Source organism: Magallana gigas, chromosome 10 (assembly GCF_963853765.1).
Source record: "Magallana gigas chromosome 10, xbMagGiga1.1, whole genome shotgun sequence".
Taxonomy (NCBI): domain Eukaryota; kingdom Metazoa; phylum Mollusca; class Bivalvia; order Ostreida; family Ostreidae; genus Magallana; species Magallana gigas.
The window spans coordinates 12,597,646-12,621,217 of NC_088862.1; the positions used below are offsets into that span (position 1 = coordinate 12,597,646).

General features: G+C 32.1%; 1 protein-coding gene and 1 long non-coding RNA gene across 2 annotated transcripts; one reads left to right on the forward strand and one right to left on the reverse strand.

Annotated features, from left to right (window-relative positions):
• Positions 1-1,681: 1,681 nt before the first annotated feature.
• Positions 1,682-17,550, reverse strand: LOC105319593 (uncharacterized). The gene is made up of 15 exons (XM_066074181.1): positions 16,883-17,550; positions 16,152-16,357; positions 15,669-15,814; positions 13,507-13,654; positions 13,114-13,250; positions 10,095-10,230; positions 9,269-9,364; positions 8,390-8,529; positions 7,300-7,391; positions 6,800-6,884; positions 6,318-6,389; positions 5,948-6,043; positions 5,555-5,713; positions 4,802-4,897; positions 1,682-4,456 (listed from the first exon to the last, which is right to left on the reverse strand). Exons 2-15 carry the CDS (start codon positions 16,306-16,308, stop codon positions 4,322-4,324), a joined length of 1,695 nt encoding a protein of 564 aa, XP_065930253.1. The 5' UTR covers positions 16,309-16,357; positions 16,883-17,550; the 3' UTR covers positions 1,682-4,321.
• On the forward strand, positions 17,162-21,326 carry LOC136272515 (uncharacterized). The gene is made up of 2 exons (XR_010710523.1): positions 17,162-17,301; positions 21,047-21,326. It is a non-coding gene; the product is annotated as an uncharacterized lncRNA (long non-coding RNA).
• Positions 21,327-23,572: the final 2,246 nt, after the last annotated feature.

The following is a 23,572-nucleotide window of genomic DNA, read 5'->3' on the forward strand; positions in this document are numbered from 1 at the left end:
CTACTTTTTTAATTATATGTTTGGGTTTGCTCAAAGTCTAAGCCTAAACTCAATAACATCCGTCACTTAGAAAACAAAAATATATGGACTATCTCAATAATCTCCGAAAACCTACGTACAACCTTCTGTTGAGAAAAAGGTCGTCCATTTAAGTTCTAGCTTTGTCTCAAAATAGGGTACCTTATTCTTAAAATAAGTCTCAGAAACTATCAGTTGGCACGATATATATATTTGTGTCTATGGAGGTACATTAAAGAAGTATTTTAAGGGGGAAATATATGTATTTTTTTTTCTTATTTACGGCAAATATTTTTATACCCTTCCCCCACTTCAAAAAATAATTTTGATTTATAGAACTGAAAAAGAAATTGGAACTAGTATAAAGAAATGTGTCGTATTCAACAATGACTGTTTTGAATTGACATCAATTTGTCTATGAACATACAACGTCAATATACCTTCATGGAAACAGGAGTTCTAAGTATGGACTGAATATTTTTCTGTTCCAAATATAGACCCCATGCCGACTGATAAAAATGAGGTACCATATTTTGAGACAAAGCTACATCATTAACGTGCAAGATTCAATCTTTTTCTCAACAAATGGTTCTTCAGTGGACACCAATCAACCCCTTTTATATATTGTACCAATTTTTAAGTCTTCAAGATAATTCTCAAGCTGTGCAGTTCTAAAGTTGTTCTAAGTGATTAAAATTGCATTATTCTGGTCTTGTGTAGGCAATTTGCATTTTAAAACAAGAGGCCCATGGGCCACATCGCTCACCTGAACAGCAGTTCCTTGTAACATTACATTTCGTAGCATATGCTTTTTCTATTTTAAACATTGAACCCCTTTCTGGGGACCCAGTTATGGTCCGAGGTTTATGGTTGGCTTGAACAACATAAACAGTAACATAGGAATGAAAATGTGTAGCACTGCGGTAGGACCGCACGTACACAACCTGAAAAACTGAACGTAGCAGAGTTCCACTTCAAGAGAAATAACTCTCAGACTGTACAGAACATCAAGAAAGATAACTATTGGTTCCACTACATTAGAGTTTACACAATTTGAGGATCCTTGCATAATAATCTCACAAACTGTAGCATTATAGTTCTCGAGAAAAACTTTTTAAAAACATTTTCAATATATCTTTCTATGTTAATCTTTGAACCCCTCTTGGGGCCACAGTATTAGTCCAGGGCTAAAGTTTTAATTATTTGGAATCTACATTATTTAAGGATGCTTGCATAGTTATCTCACAAGCTGAAGCATTATAGTTCCCTAGAAAAAGATTTTTCAACATTTTCCCTCTATATTTCTATGCTAAACTTTGAACACCTCTTGGGGCCCCAGTATTAGATTGAGGTCACAGCTTTTATAATTTCGAATCTACACTATTTGAGGGTGCTTACGTAGTTATCTGACAAATTGATGCATTGTAGTTCTCGAAAAGAAGATTTTTAAACATTTTCCATATATACCGGTACTTCTACATTTAACTTTAAACCCATCTTGGGTCCCTAGTATTAGTCCAGGGGTCACTATTTTAAAACTGTCGAACCTTCATTATCCAAGGTTGTATGCATGATAGTAATCTCACAAATTGAGGCATTGTAGTTCTCGAGAAGAAGATATTTTAACGTTACCTTTATATTTCTATAATAAACTTTGACCCCATCTTGGGGCCCCAGTATTGGTCCGGGGGTCACGATTTTACCAATTAGGAATCTACATGAGCGAAGGCATAGAAATTCCACAAACTAAAACATTGTAGTTCTTGAGAAGAAAATTTTTAAACTTTTCCTTTATGTTTTTTAAAATGTTTAAATTTTGAACCCCTCTTGGTGCCCATCAATTGTCCGGGAGTTACAATTTTTTGAATCTACATTATTTAAGGATGTACATGTATGCATAGTAATATCCCAAACAGTTGCACTATAGTTCTTGAGAAGAAGATTTTAAAACATTTTCCTATATATGTTAAAATCTAAACCCCTACTGGGGCCCCACTTTTTGTTCAGGGGTCACTATTTTTACAATCTTCACTATATATACAACCGTTTGTGTATGTATTGGCATTTTTGGTGAAGTGGTTTTTGAGAAGAAAATTTTTAAACATTTTTCATATGTAGTTCTATGTTAAACTTTGAACCCCGCCTGGGGCTGCAGTTTTGATTTGAGGGTCACGATTTCTACAATTTAGATTCTTCATTATACATACAAGCTTTTGTGTAAATATTGGCATTTCTGGTGCAGTGGTTCTTGAGAAGAAGATTTTTTAAACATTTTCCTAAGGTATATCTATGTTAAACTTTGAACCCCGCCTGGGGCCCCAGTTTTGGTCCGAGGGTCACGATTGTTACAATTTAGAATCTTCACTATATATACAAGCTTTTGTGTAAATATTGGCATTTCTGGTGCAGTGGTTCTTGAGAAGAAGATTTTTTAAACATTTTCCTAAGGTATATCTATGTTAAATTTGAACCCCGCCTGGGGCCCCAGTTTTGGTCCGAGGGTCACGATTTTTACAATTTAGAATCTTCACTATGTATACAAGCTTATGTGTAAATATTGGCATTTCTGGTGCAGTGGTTCTTGAGAAGACGATTTTTAAAAAATTTTCCTATGTATTTCTATGTTAAACTTTGAACCCCGCCTGGGGCCCCAGTTTTGGTCCGAGGGTCACGATTTTTACAATTTAGAATCTTCACTATATATACAAGTTTTTGTGTAAATATTGGCATTTCTGGTGCAGTGGTTCTTGAAAAGAAGATTTTTAAAACATTTTCCTATGTATTTCTATGTTAAACTTTGAACCCCGTCTGGGGCCCCAGTTTTGGTCCGAGGGTCACGATTTTTACAATTTAGAATCTTCACTATATATATAAGCTTTTGTGTAAATATTGGCATTTCTGGTGCAGTGGATCTTGAGAAGAAGATTTTTAAAGACATGCATCCTATACTTACTGTTTCGCAATTATCTCCCTTTTGAAAAGGGCTGTGCCCTTTATTTTTACAATTTATAACCCCCTTTCCATAAGGATGCTTTGTACCAAATTTGGTTAAATTTGGCCCAGTGGTTTTTGAGAAGAAGTTGAAAATGTGAAAAGTTTACAGACGGACGGACAGACAGACAGACGGACGGACGGACGGACGGACGGACGGACGGACAACGGGTGATCAGAAAAGCTCACTTGAACCTTCGGTTCAGGTGAGCTAAAAACACGTAACATTTCAAATTCATTGCTTTTTAATAACTTTGACAACCGATTTGATCTGTTTTCTTTTTTAAAAGTCAATTAAAGAAATGTTACATATTTATTCAAATGTGTACATATAAGATTGCCAAACATCCCCATTAATAAAAAGAAAGTTTGATTTTCAATTACATTAAGAGATAATGTACAATTTTGTGATATAAATATATATGTTTTTAATTTCCTTTAAATACAATTCAAACTAAATGATTTAAATAAAATAGATTTGAACACAATGAATAAACAGTTCAACAATTAACTGCACACATTTTATGCTATCATGTTAGATCGACATTATACATTTCATACTTATGGTTTTCTCTCTCAATTAGATTTTCAAAGATTATTAATGTTTATTAAATCTCGTTTGTTTTATGTCATCTAAGTCACTCATGTTATTTATTCCAGTTAGTCTTCGTCCATCGTCGTGCGTCGTTCGTTAACAATTTTACAGTTTTAATTTCTTCAAAACTACAACGCGAATTAATGCCATTTTGGTGTGAAGTATTTTTATGGTAAGAGGATCTTAATTGTAAAAAACATGGCTTTATTCCCCCCGGGCTTCATAGACGGGCCCAAATAGGCATTAAAAGGTCAAGTTTCAAATAATCTTCTTCTCTACTCCCACACATGTTAGGGAAACACTAAATGCATGCATATGGTTATGCTATTCATGAAACTATCTACCTAAATCCATGGCCCCTGGAACAGGGGTTTAGGAGTGTCTTATTGTGAAGTAGTTAAAAGTTTTGTTATGCGATATAAATGCATATCTTAAGCCAATCAAATAAGGTAATATAACCAGAAATAAATCATACCCGTATAAATTGGGTAGATATTGATTCAGAAACAATTATCTAAATAGCGAACTTTTCTAAATGAGTAAACGTCATCCGAAACCAAAAATCTTTTTGGGGTAAAAATAAGCCAGTCAAATGAATCCTTCTTTATGTTACACACTATTATGACCTATATTACTAGCGTTAGCAACGGTACCATCCTTAGCATCTAACTCGGTTCCCTTAATGAAGTCATCATGTGTGTCGTTTTCAATTTCCTCCTAATCTTTGACTTCATATTCCAAAGTGCTAGATTTAGACTGGATTCGTTTTTGAAGTGATTCGTCAGCATTCTTCAGAAGTTCTTCTTTGGCGGCAAAGTATTTCAAAAAAGTCATTGTCGATTTGTAACCTTGCTGTAAAAATGATTAATAGATTAATGTTCAGTATGTTTGATAATTAAATGTAACTTAAAGCTGACATGAATTGATAAAAGCATTAAGAGGCCATATTAGTCTCTATCGCTCAACTGCCACTGGAGTATATATAGCAATCGAGCAAGTTAGAGTCTACTAGTAGGATGTACTAGTAAAAGCGCTTATATGATTTTTTTATGTTTTTGCAAAAAAAACTTTAAAAGTTTAATCGCTTTACTGTGATTTCATGGGAAATCTTCCAATTTAAGTAGCTTGGACCCAACTATTTTTATTCACAAGGTTAAGGAAACCAAATGAATATTATTTTAGTCGAAATCAACTAACATCAATAACAAATCTCATATCTTCTTCTTCCAATTTAAAATCAGTGAGTCCCACGTGGCCAGTATTAATGCCAACAGTTCTATCCAAGTCTTGAGGCTGTAAATCAAATATGAATTATAAATTTCGAATCAATCAACATGTTTGAAGTTCTAAATAAAGCAAGTTTTATTTAAAAAGCATAAGACGCGGGGTTTGTGGATAAACTGTCGGACAATATTGGTAATATCTGCTGTATATAGGGAAACATTTGCCACTGGTTTATTTCACCGCTTTTGCCGTTTTGTCAGCGGCCTTTTCAACGGCCGAATTTAAGACTGAGTGAATTCCAATGTCTCAAACGATCTCTCTTTAATCACGAGTTTGCCCGGTCGAATTCATGATGGGGTAAACTCGTTTGCAAGTAAAGAAGGACGAAATTAACACTGGGTGAAAATAACACTGTACACATTATTTCACTATATAATACAATGTATCAGAATAAATCATAATCGTTATCAACATGTATACTGTGAAATCATTTTATTTCGTGGGGTCAATTTTCGTGGATTGTGGGTTTTTTGTTTATTCGTGGGGATGTAATTTCATGGATGTTTCAGTTTTTAGTTTAAGTAGGTAAACTAACTCTTTTATAATTAGTTTATGTGAGGATATAAATTCATGGGTGAGGGCTACCCACGAATACCACGAAAATTGAGCCACCACGAATTCTATGACCCAAATATGAAGGTACATGTAACACGAAGAGGACCTTACAGTGACAAATGCCCGTTGAACGTTTGTTTTGAAGGCGCTTTGAATCGTTCCAAAGAAGTCAAAAAACCCATCAACGTTTTTCCTCTGGTAGCCAAGAAAACGCTCTATAAGTTGTACACCTGTGCCATGCATAAAGTTTAATAACTCCCGAAAGTCTATCTGTAATAAGAAATCAGTGTAAATTCCTGAAACTTGCTATGATACCTCTTGGCTATCCAATATATTGTTTGGACATATTTTGTATTGATCATTCCAAATTCGTTATTTCGAATTATTAATACTTTTCTGATATTTCTTTTAATTTTGAATAAATACTAAGTTACTCTCTATCTGTGCTTGAAAATACCTTGCACTTTTGAAAAAAAATTAATGCGAAACATTTAATTTTCCAACCTCGCCAGGTTTATCTCTTTCCAGAAGATCAAAGGCATTCTGCACTGTGCAATCTTTTCCAAACAGAATTTCACTGCTCGTTGTAGAAAATTCCTCCTACAAAAATTAACGGAATATATAATTACAGTTTATGAAAAAAGATATGTTCATCAAGATTGAAAACTAAAACAACATGATAATGAGTGTTTTCCCCAGGAGGATAGCTGCGTTAAAAGAAGGTTATAACTTTTTAAAACGTAATGTAGTTTCATCAATATTCGCTAGTAACCAATTTTCGTGGATTTTGTTGTTGAGAATATACACGAAAATGTATCTTTATTAAAGTGAAATTTCTAACACTCAATAGTACATTGTGATAGTTTGTACTTACAGATTTAAAAGCAGCTTCTAGCTCTGTCCTGTTGATTGTGTGGTTTTTATCCAAATTGTGTTTCTTCAAAACCTCAAAATAAAAATGACTGTATACTTTGCATCAAAATAATGTTTTATTTATTTGTTGTCAAAGTTCTGTTTCCATGTGGAGATATGTTCAGTTGATTTATGTCGGTATTTTTTGTTTTATCATAAGTTATTTTGTGTCCCTCAAGTATACCTTTTTGGTGGCTTAGTTATAGTGATATACTGTTCAAAATTAATGGAACCGTTAATTCCGAGTATCAGCAATTGCCTGCTATACCTCTATTTATCTTTTGGACTATACTGCTTTACCTTTAAGCACTATGCAACAGAAACCAAATGAATGCAATTTTCTCTTGAATCTTATTGAGTGTTGATAAAAGTGGAATAGTAATTCGTAATTGTGTCAATTCATATGTTACATATTCCTTAATTATAGACAATATTGCAATTCACTTTTAAAAACTCATCCACTGCCATTACAACTCGTCTGTCTTCTCTCTTAGCCTTTTCTTGATCCATTTTTTGTTTTAGTTTTATCCTGTAACATTGAATCGCAAAGTGAGTTTATTGCAAACTTGAAATATACATGGGAAACTTCCTTACATTATCTTCAATGGCATGCACATAAAGAATGCTATCCTATTTCTAATGTGCAGGACAAGTTCCATGAATAAAAAGAAGCTGTTCTGTTTTAGCATACTAGACTTACAAGCATCTTTTGGATACAAAACTAAAGATACTTGATAGTCAACATATTAGCCATCAGATTTCACTTTAAATTTTGAGAAATAGTTTGCCAAGCTTCAAACGACATGCATTATCTAACAAAATAATGTTAATATTTTCCTATATCTTTTCTATACAGCTTCATTTACAATATATTAATTTAGTCTTAATATGGTTAGGGAAACAGTGATAAATGCATGTTATTTTAAAATGCCTTCCGTTCTTACTTTCCTAGTTTAGTATTGGGAATTGGATCAAGTTGAACACCTATTCTCTTCTCACACATAAATCTGAACATATCTGTCTCAGAGTCTGCGTACTAGAGCACAAGAAAAAAGATAAATGAAAAACAAATGATCAATATTTACATTCTACTGTGTTTTTCCATTAAATTCCGTGATGTTTAAATGCCTCTAAATGCAACAAGTAGTCAAAGGTCAAATTGACGAGTTTTATTATGACGTCGCAAACGTTGAACGCTGTAAACTGCAACGTCACAAGCGAAAATCAAAGTTCACGCTTGTGGCTGTTACTGTGGCTCTTCCATTAATATTAACTTACCCTTAGGATAAGATAGGAATTTTAAGGTATGAATCACCTTTGCAGACAAGGCAAGAAGTTAAAAAAATGTAAATATAAGCATTAAATCATGATTTTTTGAAGTATACACTCTCATAACTGCAGCGGTGTGTGCATACAAATTTTCATAACGCGCTAACGCGCGTTACTCAATTTGTATGCACACACCGCTGCAGTTATGAGAGAGTATACTTCAAAAAATCATGATTCAATGCTATATTAAAAATGCCAAACATTATATATAAATGTACATACCGTTTTAAATATGCTAGTAGAAAGACTGTCGTGGCTTTTTTCTATGAACGTTGTCAACGTTATAGTTTTGGAGTGTTAGTTTTAATTGGGTTTTTATATACGTGTTTTATTTGTTTTTGCTTGTTTTTTTAATAGAGATACCTGGTATATTGGTTTCAAAAAAATATATGAAATATTGGGATCAATGCGAAAATTTTAAACAAATGTTTATAAATCAATAAATACAGTTTTTATTAATGAATATTCTGATTTTCAAAAGTTTTGATTTGAGGAATAACACTACAGAGCATCTTGAACAAGTGTGTGTTTGTGTGTTTAATAGTTCTAGGTTAAGCGTTTATTTTTTGAAGCGATAAATGATTCCTTCGATGTTAAAAAAAATAATGCGAAATGGTATACATTTGGTTTTATAAAAAATATAATTTTTTTGTTGTTGCAATTATAGAACATGAAACTAAAATGAAGTATGTCAACAATTCATACCAGTACAAATCCCAACGTCTTTGCTGGATCTTTCTGGTCAAGGACAAACCTTTGCCGTTGGTCTAATAAGTTTTGTAGATCATCTAAAGGTTTGAGTTTTTCTAAGAAACTATCTTTTGAATCCATCGAGAGCCACCATCCTGTAAGTAAAGTACCTGAATTATAACTGCATTATCGCTGTTCTATAATATTATTTGTTTTATGTACTGTGAATTCCTAATTAAATGCAAGAAATTAATATCCGCCTAAAACCGTGATAATCACATCCCTCGGATTTTAAAATTTTGCTTTAATTTTTATATACATGTAAACTATTTTGAAATTTGATAAAAAATATGTGTTCGCGTTATCATATTCTCGCTATTTGATGCTAAACCGTTGAATCGTGGAATTAAGTACTCGCATAAAATAAGGAATCTACAGTAAACACTTGTCAGAAGAGTAATTGGAGCCGTTATCATTTTTAATTAGGCCATGCATTGTTTATTAAAACATATGAATATAGGAATCACCATGATAATTAATCTATTGTATGTTTTTAAAGTATCGATGCTGGAGTCACTATACAATACTCTTGGAATATATGGTACAACTCTAATATGAATAAATGATTATTAGTTTTAAGAAAAACATGATTTATATGGAGTAATAACCTAAATTATTTCACAGTTTGCTATGATAATCTTTTTCTCTGTGTTTCTTTTTATTAAGTGAAAAATAGGTACTTTGTACTTCTACAGAATTGTCAGCTCTCTCATATTTTCTATTCTATGTCAACCTAGGCATTACTTTCAAGCAGTGTTTAAATAACAGCTTTATGATTTACCTACATTCTTACAGTACAACGTGTGTTAATGGAATCTATGTAAACCAACTCACCGTCGTAGCAGTGGATGGGATAGTTACAAATTAATCCGCCGTCAACATACACGTTTGTTTCTCCGTTGTATGTGTAATGTGTTGGTTGAAAGAGCCCTATAACACAAAAATGATACTTATTTTGTTTACTTGTAACCACATGTACATGCATACTGGCTTTTTATGAATTGTATTATTGTATCTGTTTTAAAGGTTTTTCGCAATTTCTTCATTTCTATCAATAAGCTCCATAGGGTAATACATCTGCTTAAGAAAATACGTATATCTATCTATCTATATATCTATCTATCTATCTTTCTATCACATATCGTATTGTCATATTCTTTCATATATAGATATATATATATATATATATATATATATATATATATATATATATATATATATATATATATATATATATATATATATATATATATATATATTAAATAAAACAACATAAAGATCATATGGATGCAACGATATTGAAAAATAAAAATATAACCGAATGATTAAGCACGATCGTTCAAAATCAGTTATTTCAACACTTGGTGTTGTTATTTGGAAAACCCATAAATTGTTATATTCATAAATATATTTAAAAAATTGTTTTTCTACATGTTTTCTTCTAATACCTGAATGTTTCAAACATTTTTTTTATTAAAACAATATTATTTTTCTTGTGCCATAATATCATCATCAACATCCCCTTTCTAACTCTTAAATGTTAAAAGACAACAATCGAATTTTAATTCGTTTAAATTCATATATATCACCACAACGATCCAAAACAAAAATAAAAAAAAATACAAAAAAATACAGTGAATGACATTATACTGAGTATTACCTGGTAGTGCCATAGACATCCGTACGGCGGTTCTTATGGACATAGACGGTGTAGTCTTTACGTGACAATATTCCTCTCTCATAAGGTTAACATTACTCACAATGATACACAGCTCTCGCCCAGTCTTTCTATAATGCTTAGAAAAATTAATATAAATGTAATGAAATGCTAGTTTTGCAAAAAATTAAATTAAAGAAAAATGCTACAGTTCAATCTAAACACAAGAAATATCAATATAACTTTCAGCCATGTCTGATATATATATATATATATATATATATATATATATATATATATATATATATATATATATATATATATATATATATATATATATATATATATATATATATATATATATATATATATATATATATATATATATACAGACCCTGAAACGTGCTACTACACCAGTTGCACGGTTCGGTTCGTTACGCTTTATGAACGGTACGGTTCGCTTTGTGAACGGTACGGTTCGTTTTGTGAACGGTACGGTTCGCTTTGTGAACGGTACGGTACGCTTTGTGAACGGAACGGTTTGCATCTTGCACGGTACGCTTTGCTAAAAATAGCTGCACGCTTTGTGAACGGTTTGCGCGCTTTACTAATGAGGTAGGCGTGGCCTGAACGCTTTGAGTTTTCTCCATATAATTTTGTTTAGTTTTTGCCCAATCTACTTCAGCAAGGTTGTAATTATGACAAGAATTTTTTTTTTATATGATATATTACAAAAGAATTTCAATCGATCTATTTAAAATCAGAACGTCCATCCGTTCCCCCGTTTTTGATACGTTGCGTGAACCGTGTACTCAGTGACAACTGGGAAGCGGGGGTAATTTTAATTTTGATCAGTCTGTTATTATTTGTATTTAATTTAGATTAATGTAATCATTCAGATAGATTAAAAGAACTGTTTGACTTTAATCCGATATATTTTTGTTAATTCAGCGAGCTGTCGATAATTTTACAAAGCATCTTGAGTTTTTATTTCTATACATGTACTTGAGTTGAAGTCATTAAATACTTCTAATCCATTTAAAATTGCTATAACAAATTGCCCCGACTTTATTCCGATATTTTTTTTAGTTTAGTTTCCTTTATCGTTGTCTTGATTGTCGGCTAATTTTTATTATTCATAATTCATATGATCATTCTTTATTGCGTACTACTGTAGTACTATTGCCGATCGCCGATTGCCTTAGTGAATAGACGATGTAAAATTAATGGATAGATAAGAAATCTTGAAATCAACTGTTATATAGTTTTTGGACACGAATTTTTATTCATTTAAATATTAATTCTATGATTTTCTGCACTTGTTTGTATACATAAATCATACCTACATATAACCCGTCATCGCCTCTCTTATCTGAACTAAGATCGCGTGTATAGTCAAAATATGACTATTAGTTTTTGTTTTTCCGTTAAACTATACAGTCATGTTCATGTAACATATTTCATACGATATGTACACAACTGGATATACACAACAAGTCAATAACTCTTATTTATACAATGGCGATATTTATCATTCTGTTGAACAAGTGTCCGCTCTTCACTGTATGCATGCGATTTAGCTGACGTTTTACAAATGCTGACTAACCTGTTTATATTTCATTTACCTTTTTACACACATACTTGTTGTCAACAGGACACTAAAAAATACCCGGTATTCAACAAATGAATGTTAAAAGTTATAGATATATAAGAATGTATCTAGTAACAAAAATAATACGACAGCGAGGGAAAACTACTCGGATCGCCAGTACATGAATAATAATCATAAAATCGGAGAGAAATTATTGTTGAATAATTCAAAATAGGAACACTCTTTTCAATAGGGATATAAGAAAACATAAAACAAAAACGTTTCATTCGATAATTTTCTTCTAGCCATATAGGAGGAGCCAAGTAGCACGCGACGCGTGGCGTGATCTGTACTGTAATACTTAAACTGATTGACAGGCGAAGCACGTGGAGTCCTGAGGTTAAATCCCGCTCAAATGACCAACTATAGAAACCTAAAGCGAAATTTCAAATAATAAAGTTCAGTGATAAAATTTTAATTTAAGTATTATAATCAACACACAAGTTCTCTCTTTCTCTCTCTCTCTCTCTCTCTCTCTCTCTCTCTCTCTCTCTCTCTCTCTCTCTCTCTCTCTCTCTCTCTCTCTCCCGAGAATCACTTAAAGCTATGTAAAGTCCAGTATGTACCCAATGTTTCAAACATTTCATAAAAATAATCAAAATAGTATAACCACGGATTGTGAGAACGTTAATAGTTTACAATGTTTAAGAAATCGGCGATGCAAGTTTTGTCGAAAAACAGAGAAATGGTTACGGTCTAAGAAAGGAAATATTTTTGTGACTGTTTTAATATGAATAACAGTTTTAAATCTTAGTATGTGTTATCTAATCCTGTATAAAAAATATAGCAAAATATTGAACTTATCTGGTCAGCGATTTTCTCCGTCCGTATTCATCGAAAGACATTAGGTCAATAAGCCATATATGGAGGTGGCACGCTTATTGCACGGTACGGTACGCTTTTTTGTCCGCCTGGAGGCGGGTCTTGCATAAATTATCTTGCACGCTTTTTGCACGGTACGGTTCGCTTTGTGAACGGTATGGTTCGTATTGTGAACGGTACGGTACGCTTTGTGAACGGTACGTTTCGTTTTGTGAACGGTACGGTTCGTTTCTTGCACGGAACGGTACGGTTCGTTTTAGAGGTGTAGTAGCACGTTTCATGGTCTGTATATATATATATATATATATATATATATATATATATATATATATATATATATATATAATGAAATGTTAGTATTGCATATATTTATACACTTAGAAATAATAATGAAAGAAAAATGCTACAATTTAAAGTAAACGTAAGGAATATCAATATTACTTATTGACTTTGCGGTTCCTTGTCGTATTTGTGACGTCTCTGTATTGAATTATTGAAAACACAAGTTTAATGTTCAATATACAATTGATGAAAACAAAAGCAAAGAACCTTGTCAAAAGTTACGTCTTTGTTGCCCATCTTTTTCTCCAACAGTTCCCCGAACCAGTTGTAAAATCTATTACCAGGATGCCACCCGTATCTAGTCAGTAGATTCGGCAGAAGACTAAGTATTCCACACTTGGCATCTAACAAATATATTCTATAAAACTATAACGTGTCCTAGAAAATTAGGGGAACAGGGCATATCATATCCAATCGTTAGGTAAGGAAGAAGAATAGATCTCCCATAATATAATTTCATATTTTTTTAAAACATTGAATCTGTGACAACTTTGAAATATCTGTAACATCAAAATAAATGATTAATTACAAAATGTTCTTGCATCAATTCTTTCATCTGACATGGAGAAAATATTCGATAGTTAATAGATCTCTTTTTACCTAGTACTATTGAAGATAAATCTTGACCCATTATGTCTTGGAATTCTTCCAAATCGTATCCCACGGCCAAAAGGGAAGCTGTCATTGCGCCTGCGCTAACTCCAGCAAATCTTCTGATCTGACTGACTAGTCCAAGTTCCTCCAAAGCCTACAAAATGAAGACAAACATCCTGTATGTACAAATATTTAATGCAGTTTAATTTATGCACAAAGGACAACATATACAAAACATTTCGGTGAAAAATTCACATTGTGCAATTTAAAAAACACATTCAGTTTTAGAATATGCCTGTGCTACTGACGTACTATTGAATACATGTATAATACGACAACAACACTTTTTTTAATCAATCTCATTTTCTTAAAAAATCTTTGATCTACCCCAGTAGATCGTTACACAGGGGTTATTCGGGGCCTATTCAATATGCTACGTCGTATAAGTGCATCATTACTATGAGCAAGGTAAAATATGTTTTGATCACCTGCTACATCTTTGCACAGATTGAAGCATTACATTTTTTTTAACTACAGTATCTCTATTCTTCTTGTTTGTTGCTGTTACATGTAAACTGACACGGTGACTCAAAACAAATGTTTCACTTTTTTACTATGACAACTGAATTAAGAAGAAATATTCATCATATGAAAGGATTCACGCATTATGTCATCATCTATCGTTCACAAGAACTTACACATGTAAACAAACCAAACTGTTTTGGACAATAATTTGAGTGTCACGCGATTGCAATTGCTATCTAAAAAGGTTATAGTAGGATTGACACACTGACAAGAAAAAATAGTTTGAAATTATTTGATGTCTGCAGTATGAAATATGCACTTTTAAAGAGTGCATCTTTAGATATAATTCTTGAAGACATCAGGTTTCACAGAGAGCCACTGGCTCATGCGCGGGGGTGTTAAGGAAGCATTTGGAATCTGAGTTACATGTAATTCCGTGAAATCACAAATCTTAGTTATTATGTACATATTCAAATATATAAGCAACGAAACGTAGACCAAAAACAAATAAAAAATACTGAAGACAATTTTTGCCAGAAATTAGTTTGTATTACGTAGATTACCCATTGATGACGTCATGACTAAAAGTTGAATGTCGTGTGAATTTGATCGGAAAGCATTGTAAACATATTCAAAATATAACTAATCTAAGAACTCTAATAAAGTATTGTGGTGTGATTTATTGAGAATTGAACATACGAATACTGGGGGAGATTTTAGTTTTATCAATCATTCGCTAAAAGGTATGTAAATTTGCTTTTATTTCTCGGCCAGGCTTTCCTCTGTCGTTGTTTACGATATAAATATCCGACTAGAACAACACTACCCCGCGTATATTGAACTTGAAATTTTATACGTATCGTTAGTTTGATCAATGCTTAAAATGAAAAGTGCTGCTAGAATCCCTTGTTGTGTGTTGTTTTAATGCAATTTGCCGTTTTCCGTGCAATCTTCATAAAAGTTGGGAAGGTTTTACGAGAACAGGATGAATAACTTTTTAATAAGGAAAAACATGGGATTCTAGCAGCGGTTTTGATTAAACTGAGATGTTTTGCCTTCACTTGGTATGTTTATTTTATTTTGGAAACCGCGGGGTAGTGTTGTTCTATCTCATTTTATGTTAAGGAATATACGTAAGCTATTTATAGATGTCACGTGATAATGCACCAAAGTGGCAGTGATGTACTACCCGATTTTATTGCACTGACATCTATTTTAAAGGATAATACTAAGTTTTTGATCTTATTCAAAATAATTATTTAATTTCACGATTTTGTATACAACAGTCAAAATAAGACGGCATATTGGCCATATGCTTCCTTAACACCCCCGCGTGATCTATGCCAAGCTGCATTTTTTTTATTTCCCTGCGCTGTGTGGCTATATGTAACGGAAGAAAAACTCAATTTACATGTATTGGTCCAACGCTTAATTCCCCTTTTCATCTGATACATAAAATATGTTGAAATTGGTAAAAATTCTATATTTGGTAAATTATTAGTTTAAGTCATTATACACACTGTATCTTTTAAAGCGTTGTTTGATAGGTCTGCGAAACTTTTGAATAGCAACTGAGCAAGGCAAAAATGTTGATACACCATAAGAATAGTGTTGCAATGCAAATTCACAATATATTCTTGTACCTTGATAGCGCCTGAGTACGCATATCCCTTGGCACCACCTCCTTCAAAAACAAGGTTCTCAAAAGGGTAACTATGGTCTTTAGGATTAATACTCATGGCTTTTATTTCAATCTCGTTTAAAATAGATGGCGATTTGCGATTGACACCTAAAAAAACAGAACAAATGAAAATAACAGTGTGTTGAGGAATAGAATTTTTAAAACAAAGTTAGAAAAAGACAGATTAGCACTTCCAAAAAAAAAAACAAGAAAAGGGACAAAATAATTTTATTGTGAAGTTTCTCCATTAAATGATAAGTAGATTTTTCATTTTATATAAGATAAATCATGGACATATTTTATTGTATAATACTTAGGAGACTGATCGCCTCTATTTTTTATTTACGGCTTTATGCATTATCCTATAATCATAATGTGTGTTAAGGGTAGTTAATACATGTAAAATGAATAGGTAACACTATCGAAGAAAGCAAACAAAAATGACCTGTGTTTCCAGTGTCATCAGGTGTCGCTTTTTCTAGTTCGTCTTCGACATCTTGTATGAACTGTTCGTCAAGATAACGCTTTCTAGCCTCCAAAATTTCTTTGTATTGAATATCTCTTGGATCCGTTTCGATTTTTTTCCCAAAGACGTTCCCCATTTTCTTTAGCGGTCAATAAATTTAAAAGGCCTTCTGACAACTTTAAAATCTGAAATTGAACCATATTCTAAGTTAGTTATTCTACAAGAAACACGAATAAAACTATACTAGCAGCTAAAGTACTACTTCATAATTTGAGGATCATAAGGTGAAATGCATTACCTAATTGTGAATATCATTGGTCTAGAATATACACTAGTATTTACATTTAATAGTGTTCTTTCCCACAAACATCAATTAATTAAAAGGATAAAAAAAATTCTACATTGGAAAGTAATAGTACGAGATTATCTCAGAAACAACAAAATTATGTCGTCTAATTTTTCATCGCTGAATTCTTGTAAAATGGATCTTTTTCTTCTCATAAGCACGTTTTTTTGACACATTTGCTTTGAAAAATAAATAGAAAAAGATTAGTCGAACATTGAAGTACATGCATTAATTTTAAAAAAAAAAACGAAGTTTGATTGATCACTACTAAAACTTGTCAACATTAGTTTTTCATATAAATACATGTACATTGTACAAACAAACTTCTTGACATAAACTTTATATCAATAAATTTAAATCTTACCTCAAAGAATTTGTCATTTGTATTGTTACGCTCACAAACATGTGATCTGAAAAGACTTGTATGAAATATAGGAATGCGGAATTTGTAAAGTAATTGGGAAAACAGCTGTCCTGCACTGTTCACCTACATAATTATGTACCTTATCTGCTGACCAAGCTAGGTCTCATTTGACAAAATATCCGGTTTTTGTCATAGTACATTATGAATAACAAGTACTTCCCGTAAGTAAATGTTGGTCGTATTCCGGCTGCACTCGGGGTGACTTAAGACGTAGCCCAGTTTAAATGGAACTGTAACTAGGAGTATCAAAGGCGGATACGGAAAACACTTAGCATTTTAGACTGATTCCATCTTATTATCGCTGGAACTTGCCTCAAATCGTCGACGTATTTTCAACATCTAGCCGATTTCTATGGAAGGTAATTGTGTTAAAAAAATCCAGACATGTAATCTTGTAAATCCGAATATGCAATCGTGTTGATGTGCGAGTCTATATATATATATGTGTGTGTGTAATTAAAATTGTGTAATCTATAAAGCTCGGGCACAAACACTGTTGGCCTAGATCTAGAGTTGACTCAAGAGATCTTCACTCCAATTCGTCCTACAAAAGCACATTTCCAGCTTTAAATTAATGTTTGTTATTTAAGTGATAAACACCGTTATTTAGTGAACATGGTGTTGTGAATAACAATTGCTTTGCTGGCATATTTCATGATGCGCGGCAGCGCCGCATCATGGATAATATGCCAGCAGAATAGTTGCTATTTATAACGCCATGTTCACTAAATAATCATTGCTTAATACTTATATTTTTATTTTTGTATATTAATCCTTGCAGATCCCCCCTGTTTTAGAGCTTGCCACTTAGATATTGTATCAAATATTAACAAATCACATAGATTTGTTAGCATAATAAACAATATGTAATAAAGTAGTTCCTTTAAAATGTTGATATAGAATATGTTTTAAATGCACTAGTTTTATGGAATTGGGATCATATAGTGGTTAAAGGAGGCTGACTTTCGTTTTCATATTGCATGTTTTTGCGCATTTTTGTATAACACATTGGATTTATACTTCTTATGAAATTGTTTCGATGTCATTTATAAAATTGAACGCAATACACAAAATACAGATAATTTTTTGTTATGACGTTGTGATAAAATGAAGCTTATTAGGAGTACGTTATAAGAAATAACATAAAAGAACGAGAGGCCCATGGGGCCACATCGCTCACCTGAGCAACAATGGGCGTTCAAAAGATATTGTGCCATATGGTCCCTCGGTAGAATTACAAAAAATAAATATTGTAAAGTATTCGAATTTAACATTAACTACTTATTAGTTATTGTATTTTCAAAAAAAAATATAATAGTTAGTTTTTTATTTAAAAAATCCTACATGTATAGATGTGAAAAAAAATTGTACCTCAATGTGCTCAATTTCTCAAATTAAAAACATTCAACAATTTAATTTGTCTTCTCCATTATAAATTAATTGACTGTTATTTACCTCGCGTACAAACCAAGATAATTTTCCACTGTGATATTTTCTTAGGAATAGCAATAATTACTTTATCCCCGCAACAGAAATGTGTCAGAACTATGGAAACTGTTTTAAAGATGTCGTTTTTATTTACTCGTGTCTGATAAACTATCAAAATTGATGTAGATTTCACATTATTTATTGTATAAAGAGGGGGCCCAAGAGAGTAGGTATATACAGAATATCATTCTTTTATTTTGTTTATACAAGTATTTAACATATTCTAATTCATATAGAATTTCTAATGTTCAACCAAAATTTCAGCGTCAATCGTAGAATTATAAGCAAGATACAGAGCTCACAGTTCGCCTAGGTTTGAGTAATATTTTGTTCACATGAGTTTATTACATTCAGCTTAAGATTTTTAACTAGGTATAACCTATTCAGCATTTAAAATGGAAAAATAGAATGGCCTAAAATTTTCAATTCTTTTATTCACTCAAGACCAGGTCACTGGTATTTGAGGTTCAAAATCAGTTTATACAAATGTACACACACACAGTCAAGGATCCCATGTACAGTAGGAGTAATAATTACGAAAAAAGGTTAAGTTTACAATACAATAAGTTGTTAAAGTTGGTTTCTGGAAGAACAGACTTTGAAAATTTTCTTTAAAAATATTGACAATTTTTTTTTTGTTTTAATCTTTAGTTTTTAAGATCTGTGTACAAACATAGAATTGTGAGCCAATCTCTGTATCTTGCTTATAATTCGAAGCTTAACACTCAAATATGGTTAGTAAATAGAATTTGTAAACAATTAAACACAAGAAACATGCACTATAAAAAATAAAGAACACAATTTATTTTTTTGAAATGAATCATATATATACATGAATATATACCTACATATTTCCGTCAGCGGTATCAAACTGTATTTAAACTGAATTAACTCGAGAAAATGCCGAGCATCTTAACAAAACCTATTGCATTAATCTACCATTACGCAAAAGATAATGCCGAATTACCGATAGAATGAATTGTATTTCAGTACTTTTTTGATACATCAGATTTTGCTTCATTTGCGCAGGTAAACCGTTAACTGTTTGATTTACCGAAGTCTCTGTTTGATTTGATACGTAAAAATCACGAAATACAGACGATAGTTCCCTGGTTACAAAGCATAAATAATGAAAACGAAACGAAAATCAGAACAAGCTAACACCAACGTCCTGTGTGAAAACTGTCAACGCATTGAAATATTTAGCCTCAATTTACTTCACAAAATCGGCACCAATATAGTTTGCATGTTTCCAAAATTTCCCTTCATACGCGAACTGTTGCACAACAAGCAAATTCATCATAGTCAGATCGACCTTTTTTCGTATAATGTCATGGCTGCTTTAAACAAAGAACCTCGTTTTAGAAGTATGGAATACGAGTCTTGGTAAAATGGATATGCTAACCCGGGCCGTGGCAAAATAAAGGCCGGGCAGATCGACAATCGTCAATTCCAAATACGCATTATTTTGCAGCAATATTTACAGCGAATACAAATATACTGGTCCATCAAATATCCTGAAATTTTAATAAGATTGGCAAATTAATAACTGTCAATCTTATGTTTTGCCCAGGCCAAGTCTTGCCTACCCATTTTACCGGATGCCGAACCCGAAGCTATTAAACTGATTGAAACACGCCTTTCCTTTATTATTATTTTCGTAATAACTCAGATTTGAATCAGAATTATCACTTAATTTTTGCAATTTATATTTTCCTTCCCATAAGGATAATTTATGCTAAACTACGTTGAATTGGATTCAGTAGTTCTTGAGAAGAAGATTTTTAAAAATGCACCCCCCTTTTTCTACAGTTTCAAGGTTTTCTCCGCTTTGAATACAGATCGGACTTTTATTTCTGCAATTTATATTTGCCCTACCATTAGGATGATTTGTGCCAAATTTGGTTGAAATTGGATAAGCGGTTTTAGAGAAGAAGTTCAAAATGTAAAAAGTTTACAGACGGACAGATAGACAGACGGACGACGGACAAAATGTGATCAGAATAGCTCACTTGAGCTTTCAGCTCAGGTGAGCTAAAAAGTAAAAGTTGTACGCTGTTGGAATTTGATACACAGAATGATGCTATTCTCGAGGACATTTTCCTAGACTTTTAAATGAATACATTATACCAATCATAATTTGTAATGCTCAAAATATATAGCAAAATTTGGTGCATTTTAATATTTTGAGATGGCCCCCTCTAAAAACCAGACGGTTGAACTTAGTATTTTTTACATATACATGTAAGACAGGAAATCATATCATTAATCATATATAACAATTTGAGAAATAAAATATTGTAGTATTTTTTAATCTGCTTCGAATTGCGGAGGCCAACACATTTCTATATATTTCTATAGTAAATGTGCTTCTATTTACATTGTAAGATGGTCCCTAAAAAGAACCAGACAGTCGATTTTCTTGAAACTTCGCAAATAAACTAGAGTTGGTTTTAGTGACATATAGTTAAAAGTTAAAGAGTTTTGCAAATGTATTTTTTTTTTGCAAAAAAACCCAATCGGCCTCCTTAAACTCTGACTTATCTATACATTTTTTTTTTAAAATTCAAATTGCATGTTCATTTCATGATTTGTTTTATTGTTTTAATATCTCAGATATACTTGGAGATGGTACAATTCATCCAGTGGATTTGATTAAGGGCCCTGCCTTCCTGATTGGTTATAATGCTAACGACCTGGGCCGATTGAACAGAAGACTGCGATTTGAGGGAAGATATCTCGCTGATAATTTCCCTTCCGAACTGGAGAAAATTTTAAAACGAATCAAGTTTTTGAGAAAAAAAATACAATTACAAGAGAGGAAAACGAGTCAGAAAGAGGTTCAAGTATCGATAGAAGATGTAAAATTAGTAATCAAAATTTCATATGAAAATAAGTTGTCTTTTATTTTGATTTATTACTAAAGTTATTGTGTTTTCACTTGTATTTTTCAAAACCATCAAAAGATTTTATGTCATATTTTTACCATTGCTTAAAATTTGACTTATTAAATTAGTATTGTAAACTTTCTTTTCCAAAACTACTTCGCATAATAAAAAAGGAGTCCTTTGTTATCAACAATGAAACAAACAACAAGAGAAAATTCAGTTACTGTTATAATAAATCTAAAGGGACATAAAGAGACTATTAATAATCATTTATCATAAATCGTTATTCGTTTTTCAAGTAACCAGTTCTTAACTGCATGCAACTAGCAAAACATCATTACATTGTACCACTACTCGCCGTGATTAATCTATACAAAATCATAGGCGTAGTCATTTTTCTATATCCTACTGTTTTTGAGATATAGGAAAGGGGAGGGATTGAAAAATAAAAACCTTAGGAATTTTAAAAGACACACTATTTAAAAAGAAGTAATAAACATATGTTTCAAGTTTTAATAAGAACTATTTACTACTTCCGGTTTTATGAACCAACGCTCAACAAAGACCTGGAGTTACCCAAATAAAGTTCTCCAAAATGAGTGTATACCTATTAATTAGCACTTATGGAACTCTCTAACCAGTGAAGATAAGAAAATAAATCCAATTGTTTTTTTTTATTTATATATCCATGACATGACCGGAGGTCACTTAAGATCATAAATCAATGTCGTAATATATTTGATGGACGGACGTACGGCAGACAAAAAGTAAGGTGAGCTTATATGTGAGAACTTAAATATATCACAACATAATGTACATTTAATTACAACAACAATAATATATAATTTACTGATTAAATGCCAAATTTGAATTCGTGTTAGTCTTTAGATCGTGTTTAATAGCTGCAATGAACCATTAAATCAAAACAAAGTGTTGGTGTTTTCCTCTTTTGAGGTTAAATGTTATGTTAAATTCACATTCAAGTTACAAACAATCATAGCATATTGAGGCGCATTTACTAATAACCTCTTGGACATTCTAACACAATGAATTTGTTTTACGAAAGTTGACATGCATGTACCATTGTGTTGTCTTTACACACTTCAAATAAGGTTATTTATGATGCGGAAGTTCAGATGTTTGGACTAGAGCTGACTAGGTAAGAATTAGATGGAGGGTTAGGTGTTGAATTATGGTAAGATGTCTTGATTTAAAGGGTTTATCTCGTAAGGATAAATCAGGTTATCCTTCGTTATGAATCATTGTTAATAATTTATGAGGAAAGGCAATAACTCTGAGTAGTCGGTCAATTTTTTAATTAACCCCTAAAACATCCCTCATTTATTATATTCAGAATTTTGTAGAACACAATGTTAATTTGTGAGCATGATTTACTCTTCCTTTTTCTTCATCAACCGCTGCAAGAAACATTGCAACCACCATCCAACAACCAACGTCCTTAAATTAAGTAGTTTAAATTGTTTATAGTTATATTTCGTTGCTGTTTTTTTTCTTTCTTATTTTATAATTTCAACTTCATGACCAGGAGTTACTCCAGAGGAATTGACAGCGCCGATCGGTCCATGTAATTGCATTTGGTGATAAAGGACATTGCATAATTTTACATGGAATGCCATCTCATGGAAAGTTGTTCCAACAATTGATCAACCTCACCATCTCAATGTTTAACAAGGAGATCTAAGGCTTTCTGTACTATACAGATTTTTCAGTAAGTTAATGACTGCTGTTATTGGAAATTTCTCCTGAAAGTAGGATTTTTCGTTCTGAAGTTTGCTGTGTTTGTCATAAAATAAAAGTTGTTTTAATCTTTTATTTTATATTTTTTTTCTTGGAAATTGTATGCTTGTTTAAATAATGTACTTTAATTATCATAAAGGTCGCATTTCAACGAGGAATGTTCCTAACAGCAACGCTGAAAAAATACCGACAAATTTCGATTCTTTCATAAATATCATTCCCTTGAAACGGCTTGTGGTCGTTCGTTTTAACAAACTTGAATTCCCTTAATCCAATAATACTCTTTGTAAATGTTGGTTAAAATTAACTCAGTAATTCTGAGACAGCCAAACATTGAGGAGTTTATTATAATACTCTAAGGACACAATCTTCAGAAGATAGTGTTTGACTGAGGTTTTTGAAAGTTAACAACTGAATAATAGTTCTTAATCGTACAAATTGACTTTTTATTCATCATTTTCAGAAAAAAAATGAACTGATTACATGTACATATAAA

Coding starts and splice junctions, on each gene's coding strand:
- LOC105319593 (XM_066074181.1), bottom strand. CDS start 16,308: ATGGGGAACGTCTTTGGGAAAAAAATCGAAACGGATCCAAGAGATATT. Junction 5,714..5,947: donor AAAGAGATAAACCTGGCGAG/GTTGGAAAATTA, acceptor TTCTTATTACAG/ATAGACTTTCGGGAGTTATT. Junction 4,457..4,801: donor ATATGAGATTTGTTATTGAT/GTTAGTTGATTT, acceptor TCATTTTTACAG/CAAGGTTACAAATCGACAAT.